The 18321-nt window shown below is 47.3% G+C and overlaps 1 protein-coding gene across 5 annotated transcripts in view; it reads left to right on the plus strand.

Moving 5' to 3' along the window:
* LOC133342838 (complement factor B-like) overlaps positions 1-18321 on the plus strand; it is an 86513-nt gene that overhangs the window by 38345 nt on the left and 29847 nt on the right. For 4 of the 5 annotated variants that reach the window (XR_009755186.1, XM_061552153.1, XM_061552156.1 and 1 more), the window contains 3 exons: positions 9852-9986; positions 12097-12224; positions 13592-13706. Coding sequence is in view for 4 of the 5 variants with exons in the window: in XM_061552153.1 (XP_061408137.1) it covers positions 9852-9986; positions 12097-12224; positions 13592-13706 (378 nt within the window). In the remaining variant the exon portion in view is untranslated. The remainder of the gene's footprint in view (positions 1-9851; positions 9987-12096; positions 12225-13591; positions 13707-18321) is intronic. The other variant, XM_061552154.1, reaches the window with a different exon arrangement.

Below are 18321 nucleotides of genomic sequence, written 5' to 3' on the forward strand. Positions count from 1 at the left end.
ATTAACCACAATACTTGCAGTCAAATGCAAACAAAAACACTCCTCTGGTCGAGCACCAATTGGGTCGAGGCTCAAAAGAAAGCCGTCCCTTGGTGTGGACCAATCAGTTTCAAGGACAATGCATATATTATCATAGTGTGTTTTTGTTTGTATTTGACTGCAAGTATTGTGGTTAATGCAGACGTGAATCCTTGTAAAAAGATTTCAGTTTTGTTGCCAGAAAAAAGGGGAAAACCCCTATTATTATATTTTGGTACTGGTGTAGAGGTGTTATGGAGGGCAAACAAACACACTGGGCGTGGTTATGCCCGTACGCCGAGAGGTGTTTACATCCACGTCCGCACCGTTTAGCCTGGGGGGCTAACACGGCGCTGGGATCCCCCACGGCCCCACCCCTCAGTGGGGGAGTTGCTATGTAAGGCGGGGAGCCGGAGGGCTCGGGGTTCAGTGTTCAGCCTTAACCAGAGAAGCAAGAAGACCTGCTAGATAGGCCCTGGGACTCCCCTGGATCACTGTCCTTCTCAGGACCGACCAGGGCAAGCCAGTGGCGTGGCCCCAAGAGCCCAGAGCCGATGCTCTTGTAAGAGCCGGTCTGGGGACGCAGGGTGCCGTAATCCCAGCTTAACCAGAGCTGGGTTAGCTAGCCTCCCCTAGCCCTGTAGTGGAGGACCTAGGAGTAAGGCTAGCTGTGACATAGAGTGTTGATCTCACTGTTAGATGGGTGAAGGGGCCGATACCCCTTCGAGTGTTATACATCTCGGCCTGTTATGTACTTGTGCTTAATAAATAAGTGTGCCTCCAACTACATCGTCCAAGTCACCTGGAACCTACTACAACTGGCATCAGAAGTGGTCTTCTAAGGATGGATACAAGACGGACGGCTCGTACCAGGGAATCGGGGGAGAAGGAAACCTCGGCCGACTCAGAGCCCGAGATTGCGGAGGGCGAATCCGAGCAACCGGGGCCGAGTCCACCCACACCGCAACGGCAGGACGCGTGGGGACCGTCGGCTGATGGACTACGGCTGGCTCACTCCCGCCTGGCGGAGCTACTCTACGCGGCAGCCACCACGTTGGAGGAAATCACTCGCCTGGGGGCTGGAGGAGCTGCACGGGGCGACGATGGACGAAACGTGGCGCCGGTTCCTGCCATTTCTACGGGCCTGGAAGTCGGATTTGCCGCCATCAGTACAGTGGGTGCTGAGGGCGGGGCCGGGCTACGTCAGGCGACCGACTCTCGCCAACCAGAACCCGCCACGTCATCAATGGCGGCCGGCGTGTCACCAGAAGAGCGACCGCCGATGGCACCCGCCCTTCCCGCCAAAACTGTGCGGAGTGGCGGGAACGACGGGGCACAATCTTCGACTGCAGGACGCCGCGTTACAGAAGCGATTACCACCTCTCAAAGAGTTTGTGGGGGAAGACGGTGACTGGGGAGCCTTCCGAAGACGCTTCCTCGCTCACCAAGAAATGGCACAATGGACGGATGACGAGGCGCTACGCGCGCTACCGGCGATGCTCGACAGTGACGCCCTCGCTACCCTCACCTCGGCGCCAAGAACGAAGCGCGCCACGCTGCAAATGGCGCTTCAACTCCTGTCTGCAGTCTATGGACCACCTTCGGACTGCAGGCAGCTGTTCTACGATCGCCAGCGGGCGCCAAGGAATCGCCTCTGGCATACCGCACAGCTTTCCTGGCCCTAGCGAAGGCGGCTTTCCCTCAGATGGACGAGGAAGGGGTGAATGCCATGGTGGCAGAGAAGATACTGCTGTTGGCGGACGATTTGGACATTGTCGTCTTGGCGCAAGACGACACGAAGATGTGTTCCTTGTGGGCCGCGCGGCACATCCACGCTAACTTGCTGTCCCAGCGTCGCAAGGCCAGCAAGGCGGCGGCCGGGCATACCGTGGCTGCAACCACCCTCCCATCGGAAGAGGTCTGCGCTGTGGATCGCCCGATGGAGTGGAGAGCCGGGGGACGACCGGCTCGGGACGGACCGAGCCGCCAGGATCAGCCCAAGCCGTCTGGGGCGCTCACGCGCTGCTACAACTGTGGCCTCTGGGGCCATGTGGCTTCGGGATGCCGGGCTCCTCGACAGCGCGGGGCGACGCCTCGGCCGGACGTCGTGCCACCACCAAACTCCGGCGAGTCGTGGCACCCCACATGTTTGGCCTACGCACACACCTCTGACACACTCACGCACTGCAATGAACGGGGGTCAAAATTTGCCTGTCGTCGCGCCGAAACGTGCCACAGTGGGGAGTGCGTTCCAACCAGGCCAGTGGTCCGAGTTGGCCCATCGCGTTGTTGCCGCGTCATCGGGGTCGTCGGTCGTTGTGGGGCATATTGATGGGGTTGAGGTGCGGGTCCGATTTGATTTATAACATTCTCCCCGTACAAAGCCGTCCTTTGCTCCCCGTTGATGTTCCATGCTACGCTGCTAACGGGGGCTCGCTGGGCATTATCGGACAGATCCGCGTGCAAATTTGTATTGGGGACATCAAATTATCCGGCCTGATATTGGTCTCCTCCTCGCTGGCGGTTCCGTGCCTGTTGGGGACGGATTTCTTGGCCAAAATGCTGATTCGTATCTTGGTCGACCAGGGTTGCATCGAACTCCCGTCGGGCCGACGTATGATGTTTTTGTCCTCCCCCGCTACTGTCCGTACGGCATTTGCGACGGTACAGGCGCTGGTTGCGAGGACGGTACGCGTACCGCCGGGAGCTCAGATGCTCGTGCCTCTTAGGCTGCGGCGACCATTTGCACAGGGCGTTGGGGATCGGGGGGTTCTGTTGGGACCATCTAGGGCTGGGGTCAACGGACCCGATTTGATAGCGGCCCAGACCATTGTGAAAGGGGACGGGGACCCCTTCATCGCGGTCCTCAATGTGGGATCGCGAACGGCTGTGGTACCTCAAGGGACCGTGCTTGCGCACGTGACGCCGGTACCCTGTGAGGAACCGGTCATTGGTCGGGTGAGCGCCGCTCCGCCGGCGCGACCGCATTCGGACCGTGATGAGGGGTGGCTGGATGCGCTTTGTGCGGGATCATCGGACTTGTCCGACTCACAGCGTGAGAGGCTTCGAATCCTCCCGCACGAGTTTTCCGACGTTTTTAGTCAAAACAAATACGATATTGGGTGTACTAAACTGCTGCGACACTATATTGACATGGGTGACAGCGCGCCAATCTGCCAAAATCCTTTTCGGTTGAGTCCCGCCAAAAGGATCATGTCAAATCAGCCGTAGACGATATGCTAGCTGCGGATATTATATCCCGTTCTACCAGCTCTTGGAGTGCGCTGATCGTCTTAGTTAAAAAACACGATGGCTCATTGCGGTTTTGTGTCGATTTTCGTCGGCTGAACAAGATTTCTGTAGCCGACGCATACCCGCTTCCTCGGATGGATGAATCGCTTGATGCCCTGGCAGGGGCGCGGTTCTTCTCCACATTGGATTTATTGTCCGGGTTCTGGCAGCTCCCTCTGGATGATGAATCTAAACCAAAAACTGCTTTTCGTACGCCGCACGGCCTTTTCCAATTTAACCGCTTGCCGATGGGGCTACATTCAGTGCCAGCAACTTTTCAGCGATTAATGGAATTGGTCCTAGCTGGGTTGCATTGAGATTTATGTTTGATTTACTTAGACGATGTCATCGTCTTTAGTAAAACATTCAATGAACACCTCCAGAGGTTGCTTGCCGTTTTTCTGAAAATGCGGGCTGCTAATTTGAAATTCAAGCCCCAGAAGTGTAATTTGCTCTGCAAATCGGTGCGGTATTTGGGTCACGTTAGTCGGACGTTCAGGTATTGCCACAGATCCCGCCAAAACACAATGTGTCAGCTCCTGGCCGACTCCCACCTCGGTGGGGGTGGTCAGGAGTTTCATTGGATTCGCGTCATATTACCGACGGTTTGTCGCTGATTTCGCTACAATTGCGAAACCCTTACATGCCTTGACATCTAAGGGGGTCAAGTTTCATTGGGGTCAGGAGGAGGAGGCTGCTTTCCGCTCCCTCCGGGACGCCCTAGTGGGGGCTCCGCCATTGAGTTACCCTGACTTTACAAAACCCTTCTTGCTCGATACAGACGCAAGCAACACGGGCATTGGGGGCGTGCTTTCGTAGGTTGTTGGGGCGTAGAGCATGTGGTTGCGTACGGCAGTCGGGTGTTGTCTCCGGCAGAACAAAGGTACTGTGTTACCCGTCGGGAACTATTGGCAATCGTTTACTTCATTCAGCAATATCGCCCATATCTGTACGGTCAACATTTCACCATCCACACAGATCATGCGGCGCTGCAGTACGCCTTGCGGGTTCAACAGCCATCGGGACAATTGTCTCGATGGTTGGAGATTCTCCAGGATTTCGATTTTGAAACTATTTATCGTAAGGGCGTTCGCCACACGAACGCAGACGCTCTGTCGCGGTTGCCGCCCACCTCAGAGTGCGCTTGCCTCCTGGGTTCGGGGCGTTGCAGACCTCCGAATGTTATCTCTGATTCGGTCCTTGCGGCCGCCGATGATGCGCCTTCGATTGCGGGTCCTATTGAGCAAGAAGGGAGGGATTATTTGCTGGGGTTGTCTGTTGTGGAGTGGGGGCGCCTCCAAATGGAGGACACCTCCCTCCTTGCTTTGCGCCGTCACATCGGGGGAGTTGGTCGGGGGGGGGGGGAAATTTCGACTCGTGGGGGTTATTTCAGGGTCTTTTGATGCATGGGGATGGGAGATCCCGCCGCCACCGGCTGGTGGTGCCTTCCACATTGAGGGGTAGATTGGTGTGGGCTGTGCATGAGCGACTCCTTCACCTGAGGACTCACAAAACACTTGCCATGCTCCAGCTGGATTTTTCTTGGCCGGGCATGGCAAGGGACGTGGATGATCTTTTAGGGTCGTGTACTCAGTGCGCGCAACGGAAGCCACCAGCGTGGGGGTCCAACCCACCATTGCAGTCTATCAAAGTTTCCTGGGTTAACAAGCTCGTTGCGCTTGATATTCTGGGCCCATTCCCCGCTACTCCTAGGGGAAATAGATACCTATTGACCGGGGTAGAATATTTTACACGATGGCCTATGGCCTGGCCCCTCGCCAACGAGTCGGCAGCAGCCATCGCGGAGGCCTTTGTCCAGGGCTACGTCCTCGACAAGGGTGCTCTGGAGTGGCTGCTGACCGACCAGGGTAAACATTTTTCTGGTAAACTTCTCCACGAAGTATGCAAGCTCCTGGGAGCGAAAAAAATTCGTACCTCCCAATATCATCCGCAAACTGACGGGATGGTGGAGCGTCTGCATCGGACTATCACGTCTATGCTGTCCCAACAGGTCTCTGAATCCCAGACCGATTGGGACCTTCATATTCCGGGGGTTTTGGCGGCATACAGGATGGCTCCTCATGCGGCGACCGGATTTTTGCCCTTTTTCCTAATGTATGGCCGCGACTCAACTGCAGATCTCCACGCCGCATGCTAAATCTAAATTTACCGACCATGTCAAATTCAACATCGCTAAATTAACAGAGGCGTGGGAGGCGGCCATCCAGAATTCAGAACTCCGCCAAAGGGCGAATGAGAGGCTCAGGCTGGGTCGGGCACATGTGCTCCAGTGGAAACCGGGTGACAAGGCGTGGTTGCACTGTCCCCAAATACCACTGGCGACCTCGTCTAAGCTGGTGCGGCGGTGGTGGGCGCCCGTGGAAGTGGTGCAGGTCTTGCGGCCACAATGTGTGCGTATCCGATGGGGGAAGCGTCGGTGGTTCGTGCACCCCTCCAGGTTGAAACCATTCGTTGCGCCCCATGTTCCTACCACACACACGCGTGGCCAAACATGTGAGGGGTCCACCGATTCCCGGAGTCCGACTTCGCTGCTTTCGCCTAACTTGCCACTGACTGTTCCACCTCCAGGTGCACCAGGATTGACGTGCTCACGATCGCCAACCCCTCCCGGGGGGTCGGGGGTCGCTCAGCAGCGAAGCCAGACACTCTCGCACCCGGACTGTTGACACCCACCACTGGGCCAACCGGGGTTGCCCCTTGTGACGGCCCCGCTGCAAGAACGCGCGCCAAAACGCGCAGACTTTTGTGAGATCGGCCGCTTGTGCGGCCCTTGCGGGGGTCGCGGGGTGGGGGGGGGGGGGGTCCTGGAAATTGTATATATGTTGGGTTTTTTTTACGGGATGGGGTATTCGGGGGGGGTGCGTCGGGTTATTTTTCTCTTTCTTATTGTTGTTGTTGTTCATTGTTGTTGTTCTTGATTTAAAGCTTTCGTGACTGCAGGGATTCATCTTCTTGGTTCTTTCGGTAAAGTCACGTAGAAGGGAAGTAATAAAATAATGAAAATAAAACATAATAAAATTATTCTCACGACGTTTCGGCCACAACGCAAGCAGCCGTCCTCAGGTGAAAACCTGGTCCGTTGAGGCGACAGAGTCCGTCGCCTCGACGGACCAGGTTTTCACCTGAGGACGGCTGCTTGCGTTGTGGCCGAAACGTCGTGAGAATAATTTTATTATGTTTTATTTGTATTATTTTATTACTTCCCTTCTACGTGACTTTACCGAAAGAACCAAGAAGTTGTTGTTCTTGTTAAATTACGCGAGGCACACACGGATTTGGGGGGATGCATCTTTATTGAGATTTTGTTGCAGCTGGGACGGCTGCGGGCTTTACAGGGGGGGGGGGGGGTGATGTAGAGGTGTTACGGAGGGCAAACAAACACACTGGGCGTGGTTATGCCCGTACGCCGAGAGGTGCTTACATCCACGTCCGCACCGTTTAGCCTGGGGGGCTAACATGGCGCTGGGATCCCCCACGGCCCCACCCCTCAGTGGAGGATTTGCTATATAAGGCGGGGAGCCGGAGGGCTCGGGGTTCAGTGTTCAGCCTTCACCAGAGAAGCAAGAAGACCTGCTAGATAGGCCCTGGGACTCCCCTGGATTGCTGTCCTTCTCAGGACCGACCAGGGCAAGCCAGTGGCGTGGCCCCAAGAGCCCAGAGCCGATCCTCTTGTAAGAGCCGGTCAGGGTGCCGTAATCCCAGCTTAACCAGAGCTGGGTTAGCTAGCCTCCCCTAGCCCTGTAGTGGAGGACCTAGGAGTAAGGCTAGCTGTGACATAGTGTTGATCTCCCTGTTAGATGGGTGAAGGGGCCGATACCCCTTCGATTGTTGTACATCTCGGCCTGTTATGTACTTTGTGCTTAATAAATAAGTGTGCCTCCAACTACGTCGTTCAAGTCTCCTGGAACCTACTACACTGGCAAAGGTCTACTGATGTGGAGAAGTGTTGAATATGCCATTTATATGTGTTCAGATAATCCAAACTGTTATGCACATTCCTTTTAAAACAGTATTTTTACGACTTGTATCACAAACAAAATCTATTTCACAAATCTTCTTTATGCAATAAATTCAATTTGAGAAATTGTATCAATTAAATGTTATTGTGCGACCTCTGTGTGCCGCTTTAATTCCCGGTACCATAAATGGCTAACATTAGCATGGTTGGTTACGTATGGTGCAGAAGAATCTCAACATACATCCATACTAAGTTTATTATAACTATCTATGGTAGCCATCTTCTCGTAGTAGCTCACATCACTCTAATATCTTAATTTTTGGAGCTTTCGTGACTGCAGGAATTATTCTTTGGTTGTTTCGGTAAAGTCACGTATAAAGATAAAAGAATACATTAAATAATAGCATACGACGTTTCGATTGCAACACAAGCAATCATCATCAGGTATAATGAAATAGCGACATAGAATCTAACCAGAAAACTATAGACAGACATGTAAGCAGACAGATATCACCAAGATACATAGAGAGAGCAACCCAGGAACAGAGAGGGGTGATCGTCTCTGTGGGGTGGCCTTAAATAGACAGAGGGGGGCGGAGGCAGAGAGAGGGAGGGGGTAGGGAATTTTTTTTTTTACATGTCAATGAGTACGAAGGGAGGGGAAGTAAGGTAAGCAGGCTTAGAGGGAGACAGAACACACTAAATTAAATAACCTAGCAAAGTATCGAAATGTTATGTAAAACGACACAGAGAGTCGGTCAACACACAATTAACGCATAGCCTGGTCGATTACGTATTTCAAAGATTGCTAAGTTAGAATTTAAGTGTGAAAATTCCAAAGAAAGACAAAACATAAAAACAAGAGTAATGGAGACACACAGACAGAGCAGAACCTAAGAACGATAAAAAACGAATGTAGACAGAAAAAATTACACTAAATATACAGGCAGAGAGAGAGAACAAAAACCCAGAGAGAGAGAAAAAGGTAAACTTGGAACTTCCCCGTAGAAGTGGTTCAATCTTAATTTTAGGAGCTTTCGTGACTGCAGGAATTATTCTTTGGTTTTTTCGGTAAAGTCATGTATAAAGATAGAATAATAAATTAAATAATAGCATACGACGTTTCGATTGCAACACAAGCAATCATCATCAGGTATAATGAAATAGCGACATAGAATCTAACCAGAAAACTATAGACAGACATGTAAGCAGACAGATATCACCAAGATACATAGCGAGAGCAACCCAGGAACAGAGAGGGGTGATCGTCTCTGTGGGGTGGCCTTAAATAGACAGAGGGGGGAGGAGGCAGAGAGAGGGAGGGGGTAGGGAATTTTTTTTTTTACATGTCAATGAGTACGAAGGGAGGGGAAGTAAGGTAAGCAGGCTTAGAGGGAGACAGAACACACTAAATTAAATAACCTAGCAAAGTATCGAAATGTTATGTAAAACGACACAGAGAGTCGGTCAACACACAATTAACGTACTCATTGACATGTAAAAAAACATTTCCCTACCCCCTCCCTCTGCCCCCCCTCTGTCTATTTAAGGCCACCCCACAGAGACGATCACCCCTCTCTGTTCCTGGGTTGCTCTCTCTATGTATCTTGGTGATATCTGTCTGCTTACATGTCTGTCTAGAGTTTTCTGGTTAGATTCTATGTCGCTATTTCATTATACCTGATGATGATTGCTTGTGTTGCAATCGAAACGTCGTATGCTATTATTTAATTTATTATTTTATCTTTATACGTGACTTTACCGAAAAAACCAAAGAATAACTGTAATATATTCTCTAATTTATATATCACAAGGGCAACTATGTATTTTCTTTCTAACTATTTGCACTTATATCAGGTATTATCTCACTACTAGCCTTTTGCTCATCCAAGGAAGGGTGTATTTCAGTAAATCTGAAACTTGCAAGCGAAAAGCAGACCGCGACGTGATATTCATTGCATCAATTCGTGTGCAATTTGAAAGGCCACGGTGACACAGACCTATTTCATTTAAAGGTTATAATCCCTTGTTCATCATGGACTTTTTACTTCTGTCTCAATAGCGTTACGGAGATTGCGTGACGTGAGGGTTCTGCCTTTGTAGTGAGGGTTGCACGTTGATGCTGAGGAGGGGGGAGGAGGCGCCTCGCCCCCCCATGTGGAGTGATGTCGCACGATAATTAATATTAATGGCGGGGGATGTCCATTTGGAAGACGTCACCTCTTTATGATTATTAATGTGGGGGGCTGTTCGACATGGAGTGACGTTACCTGCTCATTATTTTTAATGAGGGGGGGGGGGGTACTACATGTGGAGTGACGTCACCCGCTCATGAGTATTAATGAGGGGGGCTGGCCGACTTGGAGTGACGTCATGCGCGGGGACACACAGACATTCTTGGCTCATTATAGTCGAAAATATTTCTGTCACGAACATAATTATACAAAATTAAAACTATCGAAATGTAAAGCAGTTTGTATTCTTGTTATGGTACATGTAATGTACACATGCTACGAATTACAGATGTCTGGTGTCATTCTTTACTAACATTGTCATCTTCTAGATATTTACACGTTTGGAATTGGAAATGTCTACAAGGAAGAGCTCGTGTCAATTGCTTCCCAGAAGAAGGGTGAACGGCATTCATTTATGTTGCTGAATTACAGAGAGCTTCAGAAAATTGGGATTGTTAATACAGGTTTGTTACTATTGACACCATCAGAATTCATCATTTGGCATGTTTACTTTTATAAAGTGCTCATACATTAATACATACTGCACATATACATGTGTAGTGAGCGACTTCCGAGACACGTCGTGTAGATGGCTTCTTATTTATTCTCACACTTTAAGCACAAACTGGGCGATACATCTACGTAACGTTCTACGTAGCTACACATAGCCGACCCTTCTACAGAACCCGATCGTCGGCGTCCAACTACACAGCTGTCTGACTAGCGCAGCGACGGCAACGATGAGGGCCTTGCAGAAGATCGGCCATGTGGCCGGACGATGAAGAGAGATGATGGCGAGTGGCGACGGTCCCCCTTATATACGCCCCAGCGTGGCCAAGCCCCACCTCCGGAACATGCCCCCTTCCAGAACCTTCAAGCAGGCTCCTGGAGCTTCCCAACTAACCCGGCCTCTCAACTTTACCCCAGATATGCCCACCTCATAACTAGGCATTACATAATATACCCATAACCGCGATTACCTCTTCAGGCCGACAGATGGCACCCTGTCATTACATCACCCCCCCCCCCCCCCCCCCCATGTTTAAAAGATAGCCGTCCCAGCTAATAATAATAACAAAACACATGCAAGGCAGAAAAAAAGATTCCACAATGAACTGGACTAACAAACCCAACAAAATACTTTTTTAATAAGACTAAACGATTCGCAATGAAAAGAGAGGGACTCAATCAGCAGCATAGGAAGGTAAGAGAGACAAAAAGAGGACCGCGTGGCTAGAGGCTTCTTCTCCCCGACGTGGATCTTCGAACACCGACACTTGAAGAACCCCAAGCTCCTCACTGAGCTCTCGTTATATGCTCCCGTGCTGGGGCTGGATCCGCCCTTAGCCCCGCTCACCTTCCAGGCTCCTCGAGCCCCTTCTCGGATGTTCCTGAGAGCTCTCCGGGACCACGTGACCGCCCCTCGGCACCCGTCCACAAGTGGCCCCCCTCCAGAATCGTCCGGTCAAGTGACAACAGGTCAGCCAGAGTATCATGCCCCAGAGTAACCCTGGCTGGCTGACGCTCGCTCTCGCTCCCTCACTGGGAGCCGGCACCGCACACTGCTCACGGTGCCTTCGCGCTAACCCGTGCTCACCAAACTACCACTAGTGTTAGTACTGCAGCCCGCAACCCGGGCTGCCCGCAATAACATTACCGGCCGTGACTTCACAAATCCCGGCACCACACAGTCACAAGTATAGTCACTACACCTGTATATAGCTAGTTCAATTTTAATGTGCAATTTTATTGAGGGACTGTGTGTTGTCTTGCTGTGGTCTGGGACTGTTTTGTTGTTTTACTGCCTTGCTCAAGCTTGCATTTATTGATGGGAAATCGGCAGGAATTGATGTACTTTTGTAATTTGTACTATATATTTTTTTAAATTAGCGACTTGCTTAACTTTCCTATACTTTGCATTCCTCTAGGTTTTGTATTGTAACTTTCTAACCCACCCCTACTGGATATCTGTGAAAACAATCTTCATAGCTCATCTTATTATTCCAGTATAAATAAAGATTCCGATTACTGGGTGCCATTCTATTAGGGCTGGTGTGGCTGCCTGATCAAGGACAATGGCCTTCCAGCAAGATGGGAATCGCTGTTTGGGGGCCCTGACCACAGGACAGTGTCATTTCCTGTGGTAGTTTCACCAGCACCGAGTCACTGTGCCTCCTAGGGTCCCAAGATGATAATTTCTGCCCTCTAAAGTTTTTTCAGAGGAGGAATATTGCACCAATTTGGAAAAACGTTCTCATGTTCTATGTACCAACCCGCAATGGTTTGCACAGCCTCAGGCTTCTTGTCTTGTTCACCATAATACGCTTCACAGCTGGCTAGAAAATATCCAGTGGCGAAATGTGAAGGCACACGTCGTGGTGAGACTCGTGACTCCTAAATACTCTGCACTGATGAAATGCAGAGCTATGCCTTGAAACTTGTTACAATGGTGTAACAAATCAGTGTGTACATTACATTGGCGTGAATTCAAATAAGTGCTCATTCCATTTAGACTCAAATGTAACCATGCAGTGTCTTTAAAGTGCAACGTGTTAATATACTTTTTTTTTACAGATAAAACATTATACTACAAATGTGGTATTGCAACATATCATGAACTCTTCAGATTATCTCGGATCTTTAATGGAAAAGCCACAAATATTACAGAATGGCCCTGGCATGTCCGAATACAAATAGGAGAGGTAAGTTGACAGTGCAAAGACCTTCACTGAAAAGAAGTAAAATAATGGTGAAATATAACAGAATTATTATATGGATATCACCACTTCATATAATGCACTAACTAGCTTGGTGATAGATAGTACATTCAAACTGGAGGAAATGTCAGAAAGCAAACAGAACAAGTTGTCTGAAACCACAAAAGATTTATGGAGGAAAAAGAGAGCTAGAAAAAGAGACTGGCTAAACAAATTTGTAGATTGATTAGGAGAGGAATAAAAAATACATCTGAAAGTACAACAAAACAAATATTATTGACTGATAAAAAGGCGTTACCCTTTCTCACGAAAAGTGTTAGGAAGTTAAAACACCAACAGACGCCAATAATGTCCGCATTAACCACATACTTGTGGGAAAAAGCAGAAGATACCTCTGGTTGAGCAGTTATAGCTATTAATTAAATGGTATTTGCATTGTCTTTGTACTGCTCACCTTTTGGCGGTCTTTGATGTAGGACTTGTGATACATTGCCATAGAAGAGACTATTTCTGGCGCAAGCCAATCAGTTTCAAGGACAGTGCATATATGATCAAGGCAGATTGGTTTTTTAACCACAAGCATATGGTAAAGTATGTAAACAATGCCTTGTATTATTGTCTATTTGGTGTTTGAACATCCTAATACCTCTATGTATTTATTCTAGAAAAGGTCAACCTTTTTTTCATGCAATATCTTGATACTGGCAAAATGGTCCCACACCTACAAGAACGATTGATGATGTCATAGCAAGCAATGAGAGCAGCAACAAAGAGGTTTATTATTAGCAATTGCAAATGGCTGCCATTCGGGAGAAAAATGGAATAACTCATAGAGATATAATATTAAACTTAGGGCAGGGATTTTATGCATATCTCTAGCAGAATAATGCACATAGCCCAGGAAATAGACCCTATCTGGCAGGTGGAGCTTCCAGGTATAACGCTTGAAGCCAACTCTGCCCTTCGCCACACGGAAGATGGGCAAGCTTTTAGACCAGATGGAATAAATGTGGATGTCATCAAAGAAGCGAGACTAACTGATGGGAGTAATACTTATAATGTTACATTCTATGTAAACATTCAACTCGTCTGAACTAATTCGGTTTCAAAGAGAATGATGCTATGGGTGTGTGTGTTTTTTTATATCATTTACACAATTATTCTATAAGTCCAAAAGCTTTCCCTTTTCCATACCACAAATGGTGATGTGTCTCACTTGAGGTGATATCTTGAACATTATTTACTGAAAATAAATAATACCGAACAAGATGATTAACTTATTTTAATACTATGGTGCTTCTAAACTTGTCACCACTCTCCTTTATATTCTTTATATATGTATACTTTTTTAGCATCATTCCTGTGGAGGAACCATCATTTCACCTCATTGGATAATGACAGCAGCACACTGTTTTTCAATGATTCCTCCTGATGGGGATATCTCTCGACGAGTGAGCGTCTTCATAGGTAATGTGAATATTTCATTTTGAATGCACTTATATCTTGACAGTTCATTTTTATAAGCTGCTCAGAGATTCTGTATTATTTAATGTGGGGTGAAGGTGTTGTTTAACATGTAGACTTTCGAGACCAATATTCATAATAAAGGTTTTTGTGTTGGATTGCGTAAATATAAATGTGTCGTTTCCCAACCACAACCGACAGCCAATTAGTAAGGTTTGTCATGTCAAAAAACGTGCCAATTAGCGATTACTTCAACGCATAGTTGTTATGGCGAGTAAATCCACAAAATGTACAATTGAGACCGACGTTTCACTGGTGATTACAACCAGCTTTATTAGGCAATTTACCAGAATTGTGAAGATGTCTTCCTGCTTCCAGTCTTAAAAAGAGCAAGATGATGCCATCACTGTGATCCTATCAGGTGTGAAGATCGGAGTGGGGTTGACTGTAATCATATAAATTATAATGGATATGTTAATGTGAAAATATGCAGTACATATTGCCAGATGGGTTAATCACAGTTGTTGAATATATTATGCATTGAATAGGCATGTAATTGAAAGGTGTATTACTTAATAATACACTTCCAAGCAGCATTAAGCCTATAGCTGTCAAAACGGATAAAAAAATATTTACTTAAAGCTTTCGTGACTGCAGGAATTCATATTCTTTGGGTCTTTCGGTAAAGTCACGTAGATATGTTATGAGAAAATAACAAAAAACTACGTTTCGATCGCAACACAAGCGGTCTTCATCAGGAAAAGATGACTGCCTGTGTTGCGATCGAAACGTATTTTTTTTGTTATTTTCTTTGAACCTATCTACGTGAGTTTACCGAAAGACCCAAAGAATACGGATGAAAAATTATGTTTTATTTCTCTCAATTTCAATAGATTATTGGCCAGTAATAATTAGTTTTGCACAACATATCAACGTTATCAAAATACATTGATGATGATTGCTTGTGTTGCAATCGAAAAGTCGTGAGGATTTTATTGATTTATTTTTATTTTATTATTTCCCGTCTACGTGACTTTACCGAAAGAACCAAGAATATGAATACATTGAATGTCTTTGTTGGCAAGCATGTTCTGCAACTACCAAAAGTTGTCGTATGAGTATTTAATATTTAGTTGGTGTTCTTTTAGCCTTATGCTAATAATTTGTCGCGTCTGACCAACATCATGGGTCACAGGATAAACTAATCTGGTACACACCTTCTTTTGATAGATTCCATCATATTTTTTTAGTACCAGATACCAGTTTTTGTATTTTGTGTATCATGCCGAATCTCGGATTTCGATTTTCCAAAACTCTAGCGAGTTAATTAGTTACTCTTGCAACCTACAGTATTTTTATCGTTTTAAATACATGCTACATTTCAACATTTGTGCTATTTAATTTGGTTTTGGCATTCAGTGCTCTATTAATTTGTGCATTATTGTAACCTTTAATTGTAATGCTTCTTTACCTTGTTTAATTTCACTGCTCAGACTTTAAATATCTGACACCTAATTAGCCCGATGCACGAGCGTCTTATTGAGAGAGGATTTCTTTGTGAGGTGATGTGAATCTGCATTTAAATAGGCATGAGTGTGCATTTTCTTTTGGTAAACGCTGTATGTTATTTTACCATTTGGGCCACGTTCGAGCAGAATATCCAGGAATGGTAGGGTTTTCTCCATCTATACTTCCATGGTAAACTGGATGGGTTTTGCGAATTGAGATAATTTAGAAATGTGTATCTTTACCATATGGCAAGACAACCATAGTGTCTTCCATATATATCAACGAATTGGAGAGGTTTAGTGTACTTGAAGCTAGTGCTCTAGCTTAAACATTTTCCATTTACAGATTTGCAATAGCAGGAGACGAAAAAAAGACAATTGCTGCTCATGTTTGTTTGTAGAAATCACCTCTCCATAATAAAAAGGTCTTGTTTAGACAAGGCTCAGGTAATTGAGGCATATCTATGTGTAACCCTATATTATTTACCAGAGTATTGAGTAATTGAATTGACCCTACTCTTTCCTCTCCTTGCATTTCCCTTTCCAATTTGGCCTTCTCCTACCATTTTTACTATAAGGTTGAGCTCATTTGGTCATCCCTTGTCTACTTTCCCCCCATTGCTCTATACCTGAATGTATGTTGAACTACATTCGTACCGTACAGAGCCAACCGTGCCTACTTGGAGGTGCAAGTGAAGGACAACAAACTAAACACAAAAAGCAGCTCTAAAAAAATGGGGTTTCAATATAGATTTAAAAGTGCATAGCACAAGTGGCAGAAGCAAAAGCGTGTGATGTAGTGATCGTCTTCGTTCGATGGTTAGCCAAATCCACGACATGTGCCAGAGAATTTTGTACACACTGCATCTTGGGAATGTTTTTTGCCAAATGCCCCGTAGAGTAGTGCGTTGCACTAATCGAGTCTTGTTGATGCTATGCGGCATGTTGCCGTGTTGGCTATGTCATGACTCAAAATTGGCTGAACGTGTCATAGAGCCCTGATATAAAAATGCAGGACCTGAATGTATTTTGAAAATCATTATCAAACGACATTCTGGTTAAGTATGGTGCTGAGGCTCTTTAGTTGAGTATAAAACTGAATCCTGGAGTCTACAACTGCCACACCTGATCCACAATTGTTCTTGTCTGAGCCTAAGTGCCAACTAGCAGAACCTCTGATTTTTCTGGATTAAGCAGGATTTCGTTTCCTATACACCACACGTGCACCGCTCACGTGCAATCTTCGAGGTTAACGTGGCTCTCCATATCTAACTTTGACTTCAATGCAATGTGTAATAAAGGACTCCGTCACACGATGTTGATCTCCATTGGTCCTTTATTGATGTTCTTCTCCTCCTCACCCCGCTGGCCTCCTCCTCGGCCCAGCGTCGTCTCTCCTTGCACCCCAGCGCACTCTGCAGCTACCCTGCTGCTCCGCTCTGCAGCCACACTGCTGCTCCGCTCTGCAGCCACACTGCTGCCTGTGCAACCTCGCACGCTTTGCTAGCCCTCCGCTAGCTCTGCAGCTACTCTGCTGCTCCGTACAACCTCGCACGCCCTGTGCGCCCCGCGCACTCCGCTCTCTCCGCACCCCGCTGGCTGGCGCCGTCTGGCGAGCCCTATCAGCCTCGCGGCTGAGGGAACGGCGGCCACCCAATGTGGTCTCCCTCTTCACTCCCTCGACTGCCCAGATGTCTTCTGGTCTCCTTCCTATAACCTCTCCCCCACGTGACCCTGACTCCTCCCTCTCCCACGTGACCCTGATTCCTCCCTCGCGGATCGTCACATCCGGCCTGCCCATTTACGCTCGCATTACAGATGTACAATTGTGTATCATCAGAATATTTATGGAACTTGATGTCATGCGATGAGATAACATCAGTGATCAGAGAGATGTATGTTGAAAATAGGGAGGGCTCATGGACGCACCCTTGTGGTACGTCATTTAGGCATGGCATATACAATGACTATTTATCATCCAGCTTGATGAACTGTGATCTACCATGTCGGTATGAAACACTGAACCTTGACCTTAGCCGCCTGATGAGTATCTCATGGTCGATGGTGTCGAAAGCGGCTGAGAGATCGAGGCCAACACAGTTCCTTCATTGACTCCTCTCATATCTCCTCCTCTGGCCTGGCTGCCATCCAATCCTGGATGGTGCTTTACCTTCTCTCTCGAGGTCCTTCCAAAAAATCAATAGTTAAATTTCTGGCCTCTCGCCCCCTCCCGCCCCCGCCATCTCCTTCCCTGTTCTCTCCCTCATTTCTGCTTAATCTGTCCTCAACCTTGCTGTCACCTTTGGCTCTTACCTCACCTTTTACACCCACATCTCCACTCCTGCTTGCAATTGCCACTTTCATTTATTCGATACCAGGGATATCCAACTCCTCATATCACATTCTGCTGCCAAACTCCTGGTTCATGCTCTGATCTTTACCCATCTGGACTACCGTAATTTTCTTCTCCTTGGTCTTCCTGCGTACGCTATCACTCCCCTCCAAAAAATGCTTACACACAGGTTATTTTCAATCTCCCATTTTATTTTCACACTTTGCCTCTCATCATTCCATTCCACTGGCTTCCTGTTTACTACACCGCTGTCATTTCAAATAACTGATGCTTGTCTTTAAATATCTCCATTGCCTTGACCTACCTCATTTTGCCTCTCATGTCCTTCCATGTCCCCTCTCATCCTCTTCATTCCCAATCTTCTCTATCTCTCTCTGTCCCTCCTCCCCATGCCCGATCTCGTTTTTGATCCTCGCTCCTTGCACCGCTACACTCGAATAAACTTTCTCTGTATATTAAGCAGTCCCCTCCTTAACCTCCTTTCATTCCTATCTGAAAGCTCACCTCTTCTCCATTGCCCATTTCCTTCCTCTTCCCTCCTCTCACCCTTCCACTCCATCCCGTCTCTCACCTGCTCTTTCTTGACCCTATGTGCCCTCTGTTATGGCCAATCATTCCCCGATCATTGCACGTGCCTGCCATCTAAATCACTCTATTTTTGTTACCACTTTTAATCTAAGTAAACCACCATGAAATAAGGTGCTCTATAAAATAAGATAATATGAACTAAGGTTGAATCATCCAACATTGAATATAT

This window comes from Lethenteron reissneri, chromosome 16 (genome assembly GCF_015708825.2).
Source record: "Lethenteron reissneri isolate LAM-NWPU_2019-01 chromosome 16, ASM1570882v1, whole genome shotgun sequence".
NCBI lineage: Eukaryota > Metazoa > Chordata > Hyperoartia > Petromyzontiformes > Petromyzontidae > Lethenteron > Lethenteron reissneri.